The 22110-nt window shown below is 48.4% G+C and overlaps 1 protein-coding gene across 5 annotated transcripts in view; it reads right to left on the minus strand.

Annotated features, from left to right (window-relative positions):
- Nucleotides 1-1918: 1918 nt before the first annotated feature.
- LOC144128132 (uncharacterized) overlaps nucleotides 1919-22110 on the minus strand; it is an 80209-nt gene continuing 60017 nt past the window's right edge. For 2 of the 5 annotated variants that reach the window (XM_077661221.1, XM_077661219.1), the window contains exons 20-23: nucleotides 19365-19469; nucleotides 7303-7419; nucleotides 5611-5772; nucleotides 1919-2737 (exon numbers count right to left, since the gene is read on the minus strand). In XM_077661221.1, the coding sequence (XP_077517347.1) occupies nucleotides 5656-5772; nucleotides 7303-7419; nucleotides 19365-19469 (339 nt within the window). In that variant the 3' untranslated portion in view covers nucleotides 1919-2737; nucleotides 5611-5655. Of the gene's footprint in view, nucleotides 2738-5610; nucleotides 5773-7302; nucleotides 7420-19360; nucleotides 19470-22110 lie in introns of all 5 variants that reach the window. The other 3 variants (XM_077661220.1, XM_077661218.1, XM_077661222.1) reach the window with 2 other exon arrangements.

The following is a 22110-nucleotide window of genomic DNA, read 5'->3' on the forward strand; positions in this document are numbered from 1 at the left end:
AAGAACATAGATGAAGTGGAGAACATACGGGTCTTAGGACTCCACATCTCCAACACCTCCCGCAACACTGTAGCACTGGGGAGACTCGAAAGCTCAGTACACCGGGTGGCGCGCATGATCAGGCGCATCGCCAACAAGAGACGAGGCATGAAGGAGCACGACCTATACAAACTCCTTCAAGCATTCGTCATCAGCAAAATTACATATGCCTTCCCATATCTTCATCTCAAGAAAGGAGAACAAAAGATCGATACCCTAATACGGCATGCATACAAAACGCCGTTGGGCCTTCCTAAATTCACAGCCAACGAGAAACTCCTCGCCCTGGGAGTACACAATACCTTTTCTGAACTTAAGGAAGCCCACCTAACACAGACGGCTCGACTCTCCAACACTGCAGCGGGCAGAATCATCCTGGACAGACTTGGCATCGAAGGGGAGCCTATGGCGGACCATCCAGGCCCCGTTCCTAGCCATATCCGAAAAAAGATAAAAATATTACCTCTACCCAAGAACATGAATCCGCAAACCCAACAGGGTCGGCGGGAAGCAAGAGCCAGAGCTCTACATCGACGCTTGCAGAGTCTTCAAGACGTCATCTACGTCGATGCAGCCAACTACCAAGACAGCCCCCACAGATTCACCATCTGTGGGGTATCTCATCCTCATGACCCGGACCCGGCCACTACACTCATGGCCGCTACAGTATTTACCAAGAACGCGGAAACCGCGGAAGAAGCTGCAATTGCAGCTGCTATCGCCTTTACGCACGCTACAACCATCGTTAGCGATTCCAAATTTCGAACTTTGCCAAAGGCCGCATCTCACTCAGGCCAGAAATATCCTGGAAAATGTTAGACACATCCCCCCTCCGAGACACTGACCTGGTATGGGTCCCGGCGCACGCCGGAAACCCCGGAAACGAGGCCGCCAACGCACAAGCTCGAGTTAAAGCCGGCCGAGCAGTAGACTGTCCGAACCCGGAGGCAACCGGTGAAGCGCTAACCTCCTATCACGACCACACCACCCATTTTAGACTCACACGTAGGCAGTTCCCGCCGCCGCACCCCTCCCTGTCAAGGGAGCAGCAGGTGGCGTGGAGAAGACTACAAACCTACTCTTTCCCCAACCCAAATGTGTACTCACACATATTTATTACAACCTCCAGCCCTAACTGCCGCTTCTGCGGTGCAAAAGCTACTTTAGACCACATAATCTGGGACTGTAAAGCACATCCCCCACCCCCAGATCTCATGGCTGCTCCCTCACCTGATGCGTGGCTTTCAGTAAAGGTCAGCGACGACCGAGGCACTCAAGTCAAGGCTGTCGAATGGGCCTGTGCGGTATGAGACCTACATGGTCTGGACCTCACTTACTGACCACGAATCTACACTTTCTTTCAATAAAGTTTTTACTCACTCACTCACCACACATGGGGTACTGACCAGGATGCATATGTAGAGAACGACTTCCGCAGCAGCACACAAGCTAATAGAGGCCTCTCCTTGTTAAGGAACCTCTACCTGCTATCTAAACCCAACCTAGGGACAAATCCAAGAGCCAGTTCCAAAGTGAACCCATCTCTTGATTCGGCCCCTGGCTTCTAGGATACGAATTCCCAACATCGCAAATAAACGTACTGTACTGAAGAAGTCGGCCAGAGTCTGGAATGCAAGCTGATTTGTTCGGTTCAATTTCAGAGCAGTCCACGTGATATTTTCAGCATTACAATTATATATAGAGTTTCCCTTAGTTTGGCACTGTATGGAGACATTCGATACAGTTTCAATTAAAGCTGAAATTTCATTACTTAGACACCTAGCTAAAACGAAATAACATGTTTTCTCAGTGTGGCTGCCATAACCTGCAATGAGTGAGGAAGTGCAAGAAACAACAACCACGAAACACAACCTGCAAGCAGTGATCAACTTAATGACTTTATTTCCACGAATGAATAGACTATACAAAGCACACAAAGGCAAATGACAATAACAATGTCCAATATTTCCACGATTAAAAAAGAAAAGGTGAGAAACATTGCTTGCATGAAGTGTTTGTGACATGGCTTTTTTTTTGTACTTGAGTGCGGTGAAAAAAGCCAACAAGAGGGAAAAAGAAGCAAGCTCACGAACTCTATGCTGCTCCACATGCCTCCGAGTTGCTAAAGCAATAAAACATCTATATACTGCATAGGTACGGAATGACTAACATATCACTTTGGCAAGCCTGTGAAACAAGAAGTGCACATATCACAAGGTATGGGGCATCCTGCTCCTTATGCCCTCAAAAACAAGTTCTCAACACACTGCAGATCAATATGGCAAAGTCAATACGAGCAGCAATACCACAAAACTGCAATCGCACTATAGAACAGCACAACTGCGTCACAGATGAGACAATAGAAACTACGAGAAATAACACAATGAAACTAAATGATGAGGAAGCCATCACAGGGCCTCAGGAGTGAAGCGGTGAAAACATGTGCAGTCATTTGCAGTGAAACAAGATGGTGCAAACATACACAGACACATAATTCAATTCAACATATAGAAATATCATTACAATAATTACAATGTTAAAGCATAGATAAGCAATGCCCATGGAAACAACAAATACGTGTGCAACTTAAGAAAAAAAAAAAGGCCGCCACACAGCAATTTGAACACAGTCCTATTTTTGCTGAAGCTGGGGCAGTCCGAAATAAGTCCGTTTGGGAGGCAGAATATGCTGGAACCACCTGAAAATAACACAGAACGTAAGAGATCCATTTTTTCAGGTACCCAGCCGAGGAGACATTCTATTGTGAAATCATGCTTGTTGCCAGAGAGGTTAACCCTGTGCAAAACAGCACAATATGTTATATTCTGTGTAATATGACATCATCTAAGTCAGTCCTGCAATACAATTGTCATTTCTTGAATGACCCAGTGCAAGCTAGTATCGTACACTGCCACTACTGTCGGCCATAGCATCCAAATGCATGAGCAACGTTGAAATTCGGGCTTGTTCGTTCATACAGCGCTGTGTGTATCTACTCATTCTTGGTCCGTTGTCCTGATGCGCTATTGCTCCAAAATCCTAATGCAACTGCAACAAATTTGCACAACTGGCATGTGCCTAGTGTCTTGGCACAGCGTGAAAAGACACTGCTGCACCAGTGGACGAATGATTAACATGCTGGCAAGGTTCTGTGGGAGGATTATGGAGCATGGAGCATAAGACAACACGTTATGTGCATTCGTGCACGCGGCGATTGGAACTGTGGACCACACCTCCGAGCCAGCTAGCCCAGCCAAGAGAACAAAAAGCGTGTGCGTCTCATTGCACATTTTTCGGGGGTATTTGATGGCTTCAGCGGCTGTCTGGCGAAGCTTTGCTGCCAGCGAGCCCATTTACGCCGGAAATCCGGTGTCTTTCACAATTAGCAAAGAGCACAGTGCTGACACATGGAGCAGGAAGCGGCAGATAGCCAATGAAATACTGACGAGACGTCGCGTGATTCTGTGTGTAGCCCAGCCAGTTGGATGTAGCGTGAATAAGAGGGAATGTTTGTTTTGCGACGTAGTTTTCTGCACTTTTGTCTTGGGGCTAAAGGTCTGGACATGAGTGACATAGGCACTGAACAAAAAATTTATTACTGAAGGCAAGAAAACAAACACTTACAAAAGTGAACGAAGCAGCAAAAAAAAGCAAAAGGATATCCATTAACAACCAACACCGACCAGTTGTAACACTTGTGATGACAGATTATGACGAAGAGGGGGTGCGGTCCTTGGTTAAGACTGTTGGGGTTCCTTGAGGAAAAAAAGTTTGGGAACCCCTGGTCTGAGGTTTATAGTTTTTGTATTAAGGCACTGTAAAAAAATCTCTTACTGGAACCAAATTTCTCCCGCTCCCTCTCCCATGGAGTAAATAAAACTACAAACAGAACCGAAACTACGCCTAGCAGGGCACGCTCAAAGCCAATGCACTCAATGTGAAATGGACATGTCTGTTATTTGGTTCTCGCACAATTCTTGGCAGAACCCAATACCACCAACTTTCATAAACCAGACCGTGGTAAAAAACAATATCTGGCCAAGGGTCGAAAAATGCTGGTCCTCCAGCCGTAACGTTGCGAATTAAATCCTGTTATCCTAAGATCAATTTCAAACCCTCAGCAAAATCGTTAAAAGGCGTCCCTATGTGCGAAAGCACATAGTTTCTTCTATTATCCAGCCATACTGTGTTTCATATTCAGTGCCCACACCCACAACACTCTTCCTGTTGCTTTGACAACTTCATGCGTGAGCTCCAGCTGCCTGGTTTTGGTTAACTGTTATATGCAGGACAGCCCACTTGTGGAATTTCGCATGGGGTTCTAGAAGGGAGGCAGAGTGGAGGCATCATCAGCAGGGCAAGCAATATAATAAAAATCTTTCCTAATGCACGGCACATTGCAGCCTGTGCACCTCTGACCTACACAAAATGGCAGGCGTGCCGACGAATTGAAGAGCCATTATCATTAGGCAAAAAAGAAATAGCATAGCTGTGCTTGCAGACAGTTCACAGTGACAGCGGTTGTTGGCCGTGAATTTGACAGCCACCCGGATGCACGTGCAATCAGGTTTTACTACCCATGATTTTATTTTTAGTTGCAGTAGTGTGTTCATGGGCTTCATTTTGTCACCTACTTGCACAACCACACTACATATGTTGCATACTGTTATGCTGTCAAAAATGCAGTACTCTTCTGTGTATGTCACTATTTCTGTAGCGAGAGCTACACTGGGCCAGCTCTAGGAGCCTGCAGCCTGGCCAGCGTGGCCACCCCTTGAGCTGGGTGGGGGCGCTTTGGCTGGTCACATGGTTCAAGCCGGTACCCGACTACTATATATGTGTGCAAAACGATTGTGTCTTCACTTTCAAGCCGAACCTAAGCATAGCCAGGCAGATGTAACTCTCGCGTCACTGCACGTGTAACCAGAGCTAAACCACAGCCAATTTTTTTTGGTGGTCCTTTGTCAGTCTGGTTTTGCTTAATTCTTCAACAAAAATAAAGACATTTGCCCAATTCTCTTCCTAACTTTTTCACAGCGAACGAATATTTCATATTTGAAAATTTTAATATTTGCACACCCCTACTGAAAAGCTTTAAGCAAGAGCAAGGTTCAGACTCCCTCTGCACTGCCTGTCAAGTATGGTTGGTGACACTGATGCAAAACGGCTGCAAAAGCTAAAGCAAAGAACTGCCTTTTTTTTTAACTGCTAAAGTGGCCGTTTCAATAAGTATTTTATAAGTGGAAAGGAGTATCATACAATTTGCAATTTTCTTCACTTTGCAGTAACTTGTAAAAAACACTCGTATTCATTTTTTACTCTTTTGCAATGAAGTCTGGGCTCTTGTGCCATTCTGCTCACCCTCTTTGTAAATGAAAACGTCTGATAAATGGTACACATCTTCCTGGTCCGCACAAATTCTATTCAAAGAGGGTCCACTGTGGTGTGTTTTGAGCCATGTTGCGAGGATGAGAAAAAAAAATTCCGAATGCTCAGAGTGGCTGTTCATCTACAAACGAGGCTACCACACCTACTGTAAAATGTTTGAAATAAGCGCCTTGATGCACTTACCCCAGAACTCGGCGTTTTCTAGCTGCCCGAGTGCGACATCAACACTCAGAAAGGTGCTGCAAGGGCAAGCTCAGAGTTGACACACACGAGGTGTCTGGTCTCTGGATGCCTCTTAAAAAGCTCCACAACCGCAGGTTCGCTGTCAGTTGGTGGAACAGTTACCTGCAAAAACACAAAAACAGCCCAAGTGGTACAATGCGCACAGTTACATTTAACATGTAATGGCAACTACAGTAACTAATATTTGCATTTCCATGCCCAGAACCAACATTTGCCAGTTGATGAAAGGCAGTGGACCAATCTGTGTAATGAGCAGCTTCTCACAGTGCACAGAAAAATTTTTGTAATGCAAACATTCCTGCGCATCATTCGAATTAAACCGGGATGCTACAGTAGACGAGGACAAAAACTGCACATGTATGGTTGACAACAGAAAGCCATAGCCACCATTGCAAGACTTCCGCAGAAAAGGATGCTTTTCAAAAATAGTTAACCAGCTTCACAGCAATGCTGTGTGATCTAGCAGTGACGGAACGGCCATCTTTAACCCATAAAATAGAGGTGCAGTTCATGTGTTTTAAAACTTAGATGTTGACATGGTCCCGCTATCACACGACACAGCTGCCAAGCGTTGGTAAGCACTCTAAGCACTTTCGCCTTCATCTGACTGCTGGCACATGCTGCCATTTTGCAATCAGCATGCAACGTGAGAAAGCCAGCTTAAAGATTTCTGAAAACATCCACCCTCCGCAGATTGTGAATGCAGTGCTCCCTGCACAGCTGCCGAAACCAAGCAAGTGGTGCAGGCCCTTCAATCTCCCATCAGTGGCTCAGAGTTCAGTGTGTCAAGTACTTGCTCATATATAAATGCATGTCTACAACAACACCCCTATTTGTATCAGAGATTCTTGACAGCTGAGTATTAGAGTCCGAGTTAGTACGCACGCTGCATGCTGATCGTAACTCCACCTAGTTGCGCAATACATTACAAAGCCTGTGCTTGTCCCAAAGACATGTCGGGTTGATAACACAAGAGTAACATGGATGGAGCGGTTAAGTGAGAATTTGCAATGCAGACCTTGTACTTTACATGGGTAAAGAACCTACACCCTCCACAATGTCTGTTGAAGCGCAGCAATTTGAGTTACATGCTATCACCTTGCAATACACAGAGTACTGCTATTCAGGTCCTTACTCTTATCCACAATCCCTGTCACCCTCAATGCCCACCAATAAGCTATCAGTTAAGCCCCATCATAATGAAACTGATGGGACACGCAAAGAATTCTAAGAAATGACAGATTTAACTACACTGTTCGTGAACAACGTTTCTTTTCAGAGATCAGCCAACCCCGGTAGCTTTTCCTACCTCCACATTTTTTGCAGTGTCACTTCCACACAGTAAAATTTTCAGGCACGCATACTGCGATAGCGATGCGAAATTTCAGTGCAGCTCTTCACACGCCACCACTGGAAGATGCAGTGCTAGCCACCCCTTCAGGATCTTCCCGTGGCAGGTGAGGTTTCGCTCTGCCACCACAAGCAAACATGCCAAGTGTGGCGTGGCATGCCAACACTGATGGCCACAAACTTCACCGCGGGAACGGGTGCCCGAGAGCTGTGCTCTAAAAGCAAAGTGTGCGCGTGCTTGTGAGCTGCAAGCACCACGCATCGGCCAAGTATGCCGCTCACCTTGATGAGAAGTTCAGGATTGCCGCTTCCAATTATGTTCATGAAGGCTGTTGACGCCTTGTCAGACCAGCAGAAACCATCAGCGGGGGTCAGGTTCCGCAGTCTGCACTGCACTGCCTGAACACGCACACAAAACACTGAACGGTAAGAACCATGCAATCTTTCAGCTTAGCAAAGGTGAAGCGCTACCCTCGAAACCTTCAGATGCCACGTCCTACATAACTGCATCTAACAACATGTCCTTTCTTCTGAAACGGGAATTCTGTACACCAGAACAGTTCCCACATCTCGCAAACAGGAATTCGCCTTTTTTCACAAGTGGCGCCCTCTAGGTCGCCTGCTACACAGAAAAACTTAAGATGCTCTTAACCTATGCTTAACCTACCATATAGGGTACAATCCGACAGCATTACAGATGCCTCTCATGCAAGCTCACTTTCATAGATTCACTGATCGTGAGGAGTCGTCACAGCACTACTGGCACAGTGGTGTGGCCATTAGGCGATGTGCCACTGCTCCAGCAGGTGGCTGTTTCAAACGCAGCAATCAGTGTGGCATCTACAATCCAGCTTGCTATTCCCAAGCTCCCATAAGGTTCATTTTTGCACTGACAGTCTTAGGGAGCGGTTTATCTCTTGACCAATGAACCGATGCAAAGTGCCACGGTGGGCACGTGGCAGTTACATTGAATTTATTTGAATTCACTTCACTACTACTGTGGCAAATTTCCCACGGACTGGTGGACAAGTGGGCCGCCTGCATTTTAGAGTGTAAGCTTCGCCCCATTCAGTGAAAGCGCATGCATACATGTGTGTAATATACATCTTCAATTTCATGGAAGTTGAAGATTTATATTAGTAGCGCAGTAGACCCTTAGCTTAACGGCAGTGACTTGGAACCTGCCTCCTAGGGCCTGCATCTGCAGACAGCCTTTAAGGCAGGAGAGAACATTTCAGACAGTAATAGACTGATGCCACCAAGCATAATTCCTCCTCTGAGAAAATTAATTGCTCCAAGTGTTTTTGCAAGTCAACAAATGGAAAGTTCTAGTTTGCTAGAACAAAAATGTACACGAAATAGTGGTCAAACATTCTGGAGGATCTGCAAATTTTTTTCCAGCCTTCAAAATCCCACTCTGTTGTCTCTCCCTCAAAGCACAAAGTAAAAGAACGGTTTTCACAAGATCGCAACTTTCACTGGCCAATATGATGTAGCAAAGCATTGGCATGAGACTTTTGATACTAATGGCTGAAATGATTTCAACAGTCCTGTACGAGGTGGCCTGTAGTGATTTAGAAGTGTCATCAGTCTATGGTATTTCTAAAGCCAAAAGGTTTCAAGAGATTATTAAAACTACGCATGGAGTCTACACTGGACTACCACCACAAAGCACGATCAATGGTTTAGCAACTTGCAACTTGGGGTCAGGAGGCTAGAAAATTGGGTGACATGCGATTGTCCCGAGAAGTTGCGAAACTGTTTTGGTCAAAAAGTAACAGTCGCAAGATGGTAGTACGCTCTTCAAGACTCTAGTGTGGCCCTCCGCTCCGTAACTTAGCATGCAGTGAAAGTCACCTGCCTCTTTTCCAGATTTGAAGGCAACGAGGGGGCCTTTAGCTACATTTGGGCCTACTTGGATAAAGGCGGGTGATCACTTTCAGAGCAATAAAACAGGCTAACCTCATAACCTGACTCCTTTCTGACAGCAGTGTAAGCCATTTTCTGTTCACTTATGTCAGTTCAAATCAACCTTTTGCTGTACATTGCTGACATTCAATGCCTAAGGCACTTTTCTGGCATAACTGCACATTTTCAATATTTAGGAGCCGTAGCAAAAAAAGACAATAAGATAAATGTCCCGAAATGACACATGGGCTCCTAGTGACCCCGTAGTGGAGGGTTCCAGGTTAATTTAGACCGCCTGGAGTTCTTAAACGTGCACTGCTATCACAGCATACAGAAATGCTGAAGGAAATGCAATGATGCAGTGCAATGATGTTAAATAACTCTAGGTAATTAATCCAAGGACCTCCACTATAGCACCTCTCATAGAGCATGGGCCACTTCAAACTGCACAGTTTACGGGCTTTTTGTTTCTGCCGTGGCTCACTTAACGTTGGAATGTGCAGTAGTGCCAGAAATGTGCCTTGAAGGACTTTTGACGCTAAAATTTTAGTGCTTTTTATTTCAAATGATGCGTTAAGACATTAATCCATACGGGTCAGCCCATGATATTTGACTACAGCAACTACCGTATTTACACGATTGTAAGTCGACTCGAATGTAAGGCGACCCCCCCAAACCGCATGCCCGAAAAAAAAAAAAACACCGGTGAACGCGCTCAAAAACAAATTTATTGCATAGATGGGCTATTCATCCTCATTTAAGTCATCTTCAGTGGTACTGCTGTCGTTGTCGCCACTGCGGTCCCACAGCACATCGTCCTCCATGGAAAGCCCGCACTTCCTAAATGGCCACGCCACGACATTGCATGGTGTGGTACAGCCGCCCAAGCGGAAATCACCCACCCGCACACAGTCGCCAGGAAGGCTCTCTTCACGCACCCCGTTGACGCAAGTTTCCGGCCTTCCGCCGCCAGCCACTCGTTATACTTATGCCGGAGCGTCCTTGAATGGCTTGTTAATGCAGACGTCTAGCGGCAGCAGCTGCCCCGTCAGACCGCCGGGAATCACCAGCATATCTGTACGTCCTTTTCGTAGCTCTGCCTTCACTTTCGCGGTAAGGTGGCCACGAAATGAGTCCAGCACGAGGAGGTTCGTATCCCGATAATTGAGGGATGCCCCTGGCCTCAAAAGCTACACCCGACGGTACCAATCAATAACTAAGTCATCCGTCATAAAGCCTTTTTCATTCACTCGCACAATCACACCTTTCAGGAACATTTCCTTTGGCATAGTTTTTCTTTTGAAGACGATGTACGGTCGGAGCTTTCTGCCATCTGCCAAGCATGATAGCATAACAGTGAACCGAAGTTTCCCATTTCCTGCCGTGAGTAGCTTAACCTCGCGAGCTCCCCTCATGCTCACTTTTGTGTTGCTAGTCATGTTGAAGTAGACGTGGTCCGCATCGCTGATTTGGCCGAGCAGGTATCGCTGTGAGTCGCAGAGCTTGAGGTATCGCCTTATGGAAGGCGAGAACTTTCTCCTCGTAAGCAGCAGGCAGCTTCTGGCATACACTAGTGCGCCGATGAAGAGAGAAGCCAGCCCTCTTCATAAATTTCGAAGCCCAAGCCTTACTGGCTTTGAAGTCTGTTCGGAGTATCCCAGCTTCCGCAGCGAAGGCCCGGGCTTGTTGCAAGATCATTTCGCATGTCATTGGAAGAGACCGATCATATATTTCGGTGACATACGATGCAAGCTTGATCTCGAGCTCCAGAAAGTGTCCCGACTTTGGCCCGCGGAAACCCCGTCGCTTGGAGTCGCAGTCGAAAATTCTGTCTCGCTGCTTCTGCCACTCCCCCACCAACCATTCAGAAACGTCGAACTTGTGGCCCGCCTCGCAGTTGTTCATTTCTTCGGCGTAAATGATGGCCTCCTTCTTGAACGCTGCAGTGAATGAGCGCCGAATGCCTTTCAAACCTGGAGAGCTCATGGCGAAGCACGCGGCTGGCAGTAGAGTCAAATGTACCAACTCCAAGCACCACCAAACAAATAGTGATCGATGCCGGGCCTCGGCTCTTCCAGCAAACATCGGCATTACCCAGAAGCGCCGCCGTTATGCATATTGTCATCGATAAACGGTTGAAGCAGCAAGACCAGGTTTAACTAGAGGTGCTGGGCGAAAAAGACAGCAGGGCGCTCGAGCGACTCAAGCGAGGAAGATGACATTCCTCGCCCCTCGAATGCGCAAGGCATGGCAAGTCTCAGCTAAAACAGTTCGGCCGCGGTAAGGCGCTACTGGATGGATTGGTACTGTGGCATTACTCCCCCTCTCTGAAAGGCAACGACTCGGTGCCGCAGCAATGAGAAGCAGGAAGACAAGGGTCGCCGCATGTGTCTGGTGGCTGGTGTCGCACTCTACGGTAACAAACATGCTGGCTCTTGATGGGATCAATACGTGGTTGTCACAGACGCGTAACTTAGCCCTGCGTGGCTCGCTATCGTTGACAGAGCCTTGGATGGAAAACGACACGATTAGCTCCCGAAAGTTGATAACAGCACCGTACTCCTGAAGGAAATCCAAACTGAGTATGAGGTCCTTGAAGCACTCGGGTAACACAGCAAAGCAACCAGAGAAAGTAACACAGCGGATATGGATTCACGAAGTGCAGACACCGATCGGAGTTACCACATGGCCACCAGCTGTCCGGATCTGCGTCCCAAGGGGTCAGAACCTTCCTCAGGGCGGTGGCTAACCGTCCGCTCATTACGGAAAAATCACCGCCGGTATCCACGAGTGTGGTAACATCATGGTTGTCGGCAGATACCGGAATTTCGGCGGAAACCAGTCGGTCGCAGCGCGTCGTCGTGGTCGTCTGGTCAGGGTGTCGTCGGTCGGAGCGTCGCGGTGAATCGTCGGGTGGAGGCTCTTTACTTGGTCCAGTAGCGGCGGCCTTACCCCCGGAGGATGCCGTGTTCAGTCTTCCCAACGTGGGGACATACCTCTGAACTGGACAGAGGACGACGGGCAGACGGGCGAAGAGATCCGCCTTGGGGGTGGTGATCGGGACTGGCGTCGCTGCGAGGTCGAGGATTGCATGTTATTAGCCAAGTGCTGTTCGATATCCCGTGGTCTTTCACCGTAGCGTGGTCGAGGTGCGTCGGGTGAAAACCCCCTTAAACCCATCCTGAGGTAGGGGCAGTGGCGGAGGCTGCGGACAGGCTCCCCGCAGTGGTAACAGAGCGGCTGATTGTTTGGCGCACGCCACACGTGCGCTTTGCTCATGGGGGGCCTGGACTCCTGCGGCACGGAAGTTACTGTTGTGATTGGGTACTGCAAAGGTGGCACAGGAGCAACGGGGGAGAAGGCTTGCATCGCTGGCCCGGGACTTCAGAGCGCATCGCTGTACGTCATAACGGAGGGCGCCGGGTGTGGAGCTGGGGGTGGCTGCACAACTTCTTGGATTTCTTCACGGACCACGTCCGTTACGGCAGCAACGCTGACCTGTGGAGCTTCAAAGCGAAGTTTCGCCGGTTCTTTGCGCACAAGGCTTCTTGCACGCTCCCAAAGCTCCTCAATGGACAGCAACGAATGCGTGTACTAGGAAGCGGCTGCTACAGTAGCCTGACGTCCATAGTGCGCGCTCCATTCCTGCAGAGAGCGCTCAATACCCATTGCCTCCTTGGTGAAGTCGGCCACTGTTCTTGGCGGGACACGGACCAGTCCAGCAAACAGCTGCTCTTTTATGCCGCGCGTGGCATTAAGTAGCGTACCTTTTTGGCTTTAGGCATAGCAGGGTTAGCCCGATTGAACAGTCACACCACGTCCTCTATGAGCATCGCGACACTCTCGTTCGGCTGCTGTGATCTCGAGACGAGGGCGATTTCAGCTTTCTCTTCTTTCGCTGCAGGTAAATGTCGCTAGCAGCTCTCGACAAAAAGCCTCCCAGGTGGTAAAGGAAGCTTCGAGGTTCTCAAACCACGTTTTGGCCGAGTCCTGCAGCACAAAGCACACGTTGCGCAATTTGCACTCGACAACCCACTCAATGAAACCTGCCACTCAACGCTGGCCAACCAGTCTTCGACGTCCTTGAACCTGTCTCTGGAACGGTGGCAGCGACCGAGGTGTGTGAATGACGCAAGGCGGGGCACTCCCGGAGTGCTGAGTCGTCTGGCTAGCTGCGATGAATGTCATGGCCCTTACCGGCGCTGAACTCCAGTTGTAGGCCTCTCAGGTGGCGGCTCGCCTTGTGGACGGGTGTTGAGTCTACGCGTGGAGAACAGGCGTCAAGAGCATCCTCGTAGTCAGAGTACATGGTATGTTACCCAGCTGCTCCACGAAATACAGTAGCCGACGGGTAATTCGGACTCCAATAATTCGGACTTGTAGGATATTTCGGACCTCAATTAGGCACCGTCAGTCTCCCCATAGAAGCGCATACATATTCACAACGGATATTTTGGACCTAAAAAGCCCGAAAGTTCGATTTTTCGAACTAATTTCAGTCACCTGCGGGCCAAAGTCGGCCATCTTATCGGCTTTTCGGCGGCGCAAAAGGCGCCATCTTGGATTGAGGTGGATTTATGCTGCAGTTTGCTTGGCTTGACACACTTTCGGTACCTCATTGTTGCCAGTAGGGGTCCCTGCAATCTCCGACACTTCGAGGTGGCAGCCGGATTGTCATCGCCGCCAACTTGCTTTTGTCGCCGACGATGGCGCGGGCAGTTATCGCTTGTCCCATACGTTGAAAATTGGTAGTTGGGAAGGAAATTGTGCAGGAGCTATCTCACATCTCGGTAGGAAAGGATAAAGGAGGGACTGAGAGAAGAAAGGAAAAAAAGAGGTGCCGTAATGGAGGGCTCCGGAATGATTTCGATCACCTGGGGATCTTTAACGTGCACTTACATCACACAGCACATGGGCGCCTTTGCGTTTTGCCTCCATCGAAACGTGCCCACTGCGGTCGGGTTCCAACCCGGGTACTCTGGATCAGTAGCCGAGCGACCTAACCACTGAGCCACCGCGGCGGGTCTCATACGTTCGCCATTCGCCGTTTCGTCACATGGGTTTCTCTGACCGCGTTGACCGAGTGGCGCTCAGTCTTCACGAAGTTGCATCTGTTCACCGTTTTGTGATTGCGTCCGGCGGTTCCTTTGCTTTGAAAGAAAGTGCCTTATCTCTGCGTGTGTTTAACGAGCAGTGTGGTGCACACTCGGATTGTGGACAACATGGCCCCGCCGGGTCCCTCAAAGAAGCATGGGAAGTATTCCAACTAAATGTGGTGACCTTGCTGTCTAGCGTGTACAGTGAAAGCACAACCTTGGCGCAAATACAGGCGCCAATCAGCACCAGCAAGAGAAATTTGCCCCAAGGTAATATCAGTGACATTTTTAAGCCGATTTCATCTCAATAAAGTGATTTTTTTGTACTTGACGGATTTTTCGGACTGTTCAATTATTCGGACCATTTTTCAAGTCCCTTCAAGTCCGAAAAATCGGTCAGCAACTGTATGTCACAGAGAAACGGTCAAAGCACAGACGAGGTTTAACTAGACATGCTGGGCGAGAAAGACAGCAGGGCGCTCGAGCAGCTCAAGTGAGGAAGACGACAATCCTCTAGCCCCTCGAATGCGCAAGGCATGGCAAGTCCCAGCTAAAACAGTTCGGCCGCGGTATGGTGCCACTGGATGAATTGGTACTGTGGCAAGCCGCCGTATTACACAACCAACTGAAATAGCGACTCTTCCATCAGCTAGCAACACTCCCAGGCGCTGGCGCAGACTCCGCGATTGGTACAGCGGCCCTTCCTTAACTATCGATACTCCCGCGAGTGAAATGAAATGAAATTGGTTTTTGGGGAAAGGAAATGGCGCAGTATCTGTCTCAAATCTCCGCGGACGGACCGCAAGGGAAGGGATAAAGGAGGGAGTGAAAGAAGAAAGGAAGAACGAGGTGCTGTAGTGAAGGCCTCCGGAATCATTTCAACCACCTGGTGATCTTTAGCGTGCTGTATTGACATCGCACAGCACACCGGCGCCTTTGCGTTTCGCCTCCAACGAAATGCTGCCGCTGCGACCTGGTTCTAAACTGGGTATCCTGATCAGTAGCCAAGCACCCTAACAACTGAACCATCGCGGCGGGTAACGGTGTGTGCAGTAAAAGTAATAAATGAAAAATCCTAGCCAAAAAGCCCGCGGAATACCTGAATGCTAGGCTTGGAGCCGTAGAGCAAACAAAAACTTGTAACCTCGCAGTAGCGTCCCTGATAGATAGTTTTTGTTGCTTTTATTGGCAGTTCAAGGTTTCGTTTCGATTGTAAGTCGACCCCCCCCACTTCGGAATTTTGAATTTCAAAAAAAAAAAAAACAATCGACTTACAATCGCGTAAATACGTAAATTTATAGTAAAGGCCCCTAGTTTCTTGCGATTAAGCATATTTCGCAGAATTGTGTTAGCAGTCACATTCACATTTTTTGTGGCATTGCTGTTATGGACATCAGTAGGAACGTTAGTAGATTGAAAAATAACCATTTTGCCTTACTTATATGAATTAAAGTGTGAAGTCTGAGGACTCGGGAGAAATAAAATATTACACTCGTAATGTAATCTCAAACTATTCACGTCAACCATAGGCAGAGGGTCTTCCAAAGAAATGCAGATTGACACTTTAAGACACAGAAGCAGCGGATACAGCGAGCAAATGCCAATACTTCAGAGCATGCAGCAGCAGCCACCATCACCTCCGTGCCCCCGCTACTCAGTGTTTCGAGCTACCAAGTCCTGCATCCGTTTGCGTACGAGGATTTACTCGCATAATTTGTGCACTTTTTTTTTTCTTACATTAAGACTTCAAAAGGGGGGTGTGCAAATTACACGATTTTCTGAACAAGCCCTAAAGAACACTACAGGGGTCATACAACTGCATATTGTCACCATTACATAGAAACCCTCACACCTCTTGTGGGCCAAAAAAGAAACAAAAAACCGATAAAATACATGATGCACACACCCACCCGCCCTGCCCCATATTATGTAGTTCCCTGTGGGATGGCACGATGGGGCATACGCAGCTCAAAGCAATAAACACACAATGATAGAATCGCAAAGCCAGCAGTGGGAAGCAAAGGAGATAACGGGCAATGGGATCGAAGCAGTGGCCTTGTGGAAGAGCATCCACGTTGCATTCGGGAGGTGCTGGGTTCGATCCCCAGTGCCACCGTGTACCCACCGGTTTTCTAATGGGTGCAAGGTTTCACCCGACCTGGTGCTCGGCTCTTCTGGGGTGAGATGCTTAGGAAAAGGGTCTTGCCCACAGTTGCCTTGATGGATCAGATCAGTTCCGCCGTCAAGCAACCCTAAATCCACCTCGTGCGGTAGAAGCCCATTTGTGGCCTTTTTTCTGATGGCGCAGCATGCCGAACTCTCTTCAAAGACTAGGACTCACTCTCATCTGCCGAACTCTCGCAGAGAGAACTCATTTAGATCAACTGAATCACTCATCTGAATCACGAACCACCTTTGCAGGCTCAGTGTTCGAAACTGGTTTTGCCCCCGTAGGGTGCAGCGGGGTTTGCGGAGCCCCTTCCAAGCGCACACCCTGAAGAAGCCAGGCGCCAAGGCAGGGGACGCTTGTAACCATTTTTACTGGTAGGTAGCCGGCGGTGAGTTTCGAACCAACCACCTTCCTCAGCAGAGGCGGATGCCCAGGCCCCTAGACCACGACTGCTCGCTGTTTGAGCACGCCTTGCTCTGAGCGCAGTTTGATGCAACAGTCGAGCGCATCTTTGCACTAAACATCTGCTGCACTTTCACTTCGTTGAGCACATCCTCGGATAAAGGCTCATCGCGACTGGCACCACTGCCACGATGTCTTTATCTGTGGCAGCTACTTCACACACAACGCCGTCAGGGTCGGCAATGACGGCAAGCTTTATCTCGTGCCGGTCCTTATGTTAACAATATCGAGCCACCCACAGGAACACTCTGGGACCGCACCTTGCCAAACTTCTTAAACAAAGCGACGACATCTTCGTACTTTGACGCATGAATCCGGATCCTTGCAAGCGACGCGGAGTCTTACTGCAGCTGTTGTCGCAACTTGTTGCTGTTCTTTCAAATGGCGGGCCCAGTAGCTTCGGCGACACCATACTTTTTTGCCACCGTAGTCTTTTTCAAACCGCTCTGGACATCCCTCACAATGCCATGCTTGGTTTCGAGAGCTTGCCGTAGCCTGGCTTTCAGAGGAGCAGACACCATCGAAACTGAAGATAGCCCAGGCTGGTAGATATGCTCACGTTGTCAGCAGACTTGTCAACTTTTCGCTTATCTTGCTCATGGGCTCAAGTGCAACAAGATGCCGCCGCACGTGCGCGCGGTACAAGCAGAGATTGCAGCGTCATGCCATTCGCTCGCCGCTGATGCCACGGCCACCGCTCCAGCATGCCCATCTGGCCGTGCCATCACGTGCTCTCAAGTTTTGTCCAATCAGTGTGCACAACCACGGCCGGTCTCGAGGGGAGAGCGCGCTTCTCTTCTTACGGCCTTCGCAATGGCGTCTGTTTCAGCCTCCCGCCGAACCTCGGTGGGATCGCCACTGCCCCACCGCTCCAACCGCTCCGCCCCTGCGACCGCCGTCCACGCAGAAGGAGAATGCGCACTCGCTCCCAGTTCGGCCCATGTCAGTGGTAACCATCAAGCCTTTAAATGTTACCTCTTAAGCTATACGCAAAGACCGCCTAGTCAGCGACGTCTGAAACGACGGATTAACGATTGCACGCTCTCACCTTTAGCCCGACTGTGTATGGTCGAACGTATTGCTTCGAGCCCAGACGTCAACACGGTCTACCCTTAAATATGGCTAAAAAGCAAGGCTATCAGCTTACATAGTTCATCTTCCGGTAGGCTCTTTGCGAGTGTGTAGAATGATATGGGGCATGTAACATTTGGATGGCAAGTTTCAAAGAGTAAACTTTAAGCAACGTACATATAGCTCCTGAAATTTCAAGTGCAGCTGCTTTAATTTTGCACAACAGCTGCGTTAGCAAGAATTCATGGTGCTGCCCTGGAAAACGCACCATGTCTCGCGTTTAAGGAAGTTGTGATGTATATGAGGGTGAAAATAAGTATATTCAGGAAGTGCGAAAAGCGATATTGGCGTAATTAAGTACTATATACATCTCCCAGCAATGAGTTTGACTCTTCAACGGTGTACATGAGTCTGACTTTCAACTTTACAAATATCGTCTCAAGCCCCCGCTACGGTGCTATGGGATTTACGGATCACGCGTGGTAGAGAATATTTTCCTCGATATAGTACATTTTTATGGGATGAGCACAACACTTTCGTTCTCCAAGATTTCATTCTTTTCCGCTTAGGTTAACTAGTCATTTAATCACGGACCATGAGACATACGCGAAGAACTGATCAGAGTATTTCCTTCTGGATTTAAAACCACAAATGCTCGACATAGCACTGAAGAATGTGAGACTTATTCCTCATTTCAAAAGTTTTCATTGAGCAAATTTTGTAGCGAAGAATATGCACACAAGTGGACCATGTTGGAGATACGCAGCTTAAGCATCCGCATTGTTTTCTCTGATTTCAGTGCTGCATTCACCATGAGCCAGCGGACTACAGCGCGAAACCAGGTAAAAGCCACCCGCCGCCGCAGATGCAGGCGTGGAGCCAGCGGTGGGGTCGTCGCGCCTCTAGCGGCGGTGAGAAAAACTTGCTGGCCTTGCCTTGAACCACGCTGACAACGTTCCCCCGCCCTGCCTGTTGCCCCCTTCTTGCGCCCTCCGTGTCGCTTGCAAGGAAGCGGATTCATGCGTCAAAGTACAAAGATGTCGCCACTTTGTTTGACAGTTTCGCATGCTCCTCGCATCCGCTGGTACCCGCACCAGCACGCAGGCCGCCAGCCTTTCCAGAAACCACACTATATGAGGTCTCCGGTTGCGCGCAGCCGCGTATAATGCAGAAGCGGTTACGTTATAAATGGTCTGAGCTGTTATCTCTGATCGCCACTTCCCTCCGGCCACTGGTTTTAACTGCGACTCTTAGGTGGTTGCTGCTTTTAGCTGTGTGCGCACTGTGGTGCCATCCGCAGGAAATGCATTGATCAGTTTATTTTCAACATCAACGGTGCTGAGGGACCGCAAACAAACAAGCATCAAGATGAGCTTGACAGGGTCTGCGGCCCGTACATGGAGACATACAGCAAGCATTGCAACAAGCAACGAGACGAAAAAATACGAAGCGAGCACTCCGCAAGCGTTTCTCGCTTGAGACGAATACTTTACTATTTAATTGAATATTCACACAAGCCTCTTCCGGAATTTCGAGTGGCCTTTTAAGTGGAGGTAGGTGGAAAACTTTGGGCACAGTGGCCTTTTCGTCATTAGAAAACTATACTGCTGACGCAATAAAAGAGGCTGAAAACATGCCTGGTATGGGAGCCTCACGACAAATTCCCCGAGGTTGTCCAGGCTCCTCAGTTCTGAGAGGTACGCTTGGTCTTCATTACCAAAATCAACGAACCTCAACCGGAACTGCAACAGTGAGAGACAGAGAGAGAGAAAGGCAAGAATTGACAGAGGGTCCGAGAAGACAGGCCATACAGTCGGCCCAGGATATATCAAACTCTGATGGGACGGCGAAATAGATGCAAAAATGTGCTGCATCCATGCTAGTGACACGCTTCTTGCGGCGCCAGGACGCCAGCCAGCATGCTGGCAGCGCACCACTCGCTAGGCGTCACTAGGCCTGCATCGAAGTCGCACTCGCTAGGCGTCACTAGGCCTGCATCGAAGTCGCAGCAAACAGTGCTTTGAAATTAGTCACTGTCTGTCGTGATAAGAGGTCTAATCCTGTTGCCAGGACACTATAATTAGAATAAGCTCTCATTAAAATTAAGATACAGATGGTCTCCACAGCGCCAATCAGCAGTGAAGCACACCAGGCGAGGGCTGCTGCCAGGCTTCAGCCAGTCAGGTTGGTTTCACCACATAACAAGCTGTAGTTGCCTTTCCCGCATGATAGCGGTGTCGCGTAGTAAAAAAATACGAGAGATCGAAAGCTACCCTGAAGCAAACCTCGCGTTTACTTCTTCACATTATTTCACAGTGTCAATGCTGTCAGCAGGTGTCCAAAGCCACGCAGCAGACACGTCATTGCGTGGCAAGTGAGCGCTGATCAAAAAACGCCAACAGTGCCAATTTTTAGCAAGGAAGTTGTTTTAAGGGGGTGTTCTGACTGCTCAATATAAAAAACCATTCGATACATGCGGGTCCGATATGTCCGGGGTCAAGTGTGTTGAGGTGTGCAATGCTGAGTGCATCAGCCAAAGCAACTGCCACAATAAGTAGTTGAAGAATCTCATTTTGAGAAAAATTTGTGCACTGCCCAAAATTTGCATTACAAAAAAAATAAAGCACATATTCAAGCATAAGAAGTGGATCTAAGCAAATCCATAGTTTGAAGCATCGATTTGCAGACATTCACGCTAATTATTGTCGTGTAGGGTTTTAAGTAGGGATGTGCGAATATTGAAATTCTCGAATACGAATCGAATATGAATATGAAGGAAAAAATGGCTTCGAATATTGAATCGAATATCTGGTCAGCACAAAAAATAAACTCAGAAAAGATAAACAAGCAGACACTGTTGCTCATATTTTTTTCAAAACAGTGCAAGGCCTTTGCAACTGAAATAAACAAAACTTGTCTGCCTGAGCACCAAATTAAAAAAAAAATGTGATGTGCGCGGAGATGTATACTACTTAATTGAGCAGCGTAACAGTATCCAACCTGTAATGTGACCAGGCAAAATGAGATCCATAACATGACAAGACTGGAAACAAAAATAACATGATGGCTAGTAAAATATCATTAATTCGGAGTTCAAGTGACCGACAGAAATGCCCGGATTATTCGAAGGTCGATTAATAAAATGCCCTGCAGCCACGAAAAAAAAAAAAAACTACCCAAAATGCGGTAGTCTTATGAGGCGGCTCTATCGCGCAAACACCTGTAATTCCGTGACGAGCACAGAGTTTCTAAGTGCTGGAAGACATCGCGAACGTAAGAGAGATGGGAACGCACACTGACGTCGGAATGGCGAGACTGCTCCTAAAAAGGAAAAAAAAAATGACCAGCATTGCGTCAGTCAGCGTCTGAAAGCGGCACGGTGCTGAGATGCGGTAGTCTTATGAGGCGGCTCTATGCGCAAACACCTGTAATTCCGTGACGAGTACAGAGTTTCTAAGTGCTGGAAGACATCGCGAACGTAAGAGAGATGGGAACGCACACTGACGTCGGAATGGCGAGACTGCTCCTAAAAAGGAAAAAAAAAAATGACCAGCATTGCGTCAGTCAGCGTCTGAAAGCGGCACGGTGCTGAGATGCGGTAGTCTTATGAGGCGGCTCTATCGCGCAAACACCTGTAATTCCGTGACGAGCACAGAGTTTCTAAGTGCTGGAAAACATCGCGAACGTAAGAGAGATGGGAACGCACACTGACGTCGGAATGGCGAGACTGCTCCTAAAAAGGAAAAAAAAAAATGACCAGCATTGCGTCAGTCAGCGTCTGAAAGCGGCACGGTGCTGAGATGCGGTAGTCTTATGAGGCGGCTCTATCGCGCAAACACCTGTAATTCCGTGACGAGCACCGAGTTTCTACGTGCTGGAAGACATCGCGAACGTAAGCGAGATGGGAACGCACACTGACGTCGGAATGGCGAGACTGCTCCTAAAAAGGAAAAAAAAAATGACCAGCAATGCGTCAGTCAGCGTCTGAAAGCGGCACGGTGCTGAGATTGGACTACTGGCGAATGCGCGGGCCGACAGTTGCCACTGCCACGGTCGAGTGGCGAAGCTCAGAAACCAAAACTACGCAACCAGGTTATTTTTTTGACCTCGTGACAGGGGCCCTTCGAACGTTGTCACGCCTGCCGTTACACCCACTTGAAGTGCATGGGTTACAGTGCACCATGCAGTAGGCGGGATTTTTACAGGATCGCTTGCCCTGTTGTGACACCTCGACTCGCCCCTTCGGGAGCCTCACGCGAAATTCCGCAAGTAGGCTTTTCCGCATAGCGTAGTTGACCAAAACAAGATGGCGGTGGTCACGCTCAGAGAGTTGAGGTGATAGAACGAATGCTATCGGTGTGAGCATTAATTAGATAACATATT

Source organism: Amblyomma americanum, chromosome 4, assembly GCF_052857255.1.
Source record: "Amblyomma americanum isolate KBUSLIRL-KWMA chromosome 4, ASM5285725v1, whole genome shotgun sequence".
Classification (NCBI taxonomy): Eukaryota; Metazoa; Arthropoda; class Arachnida; order Ixodida; family Ixodidae; genus Amblyomma; species Amblyomma americanum.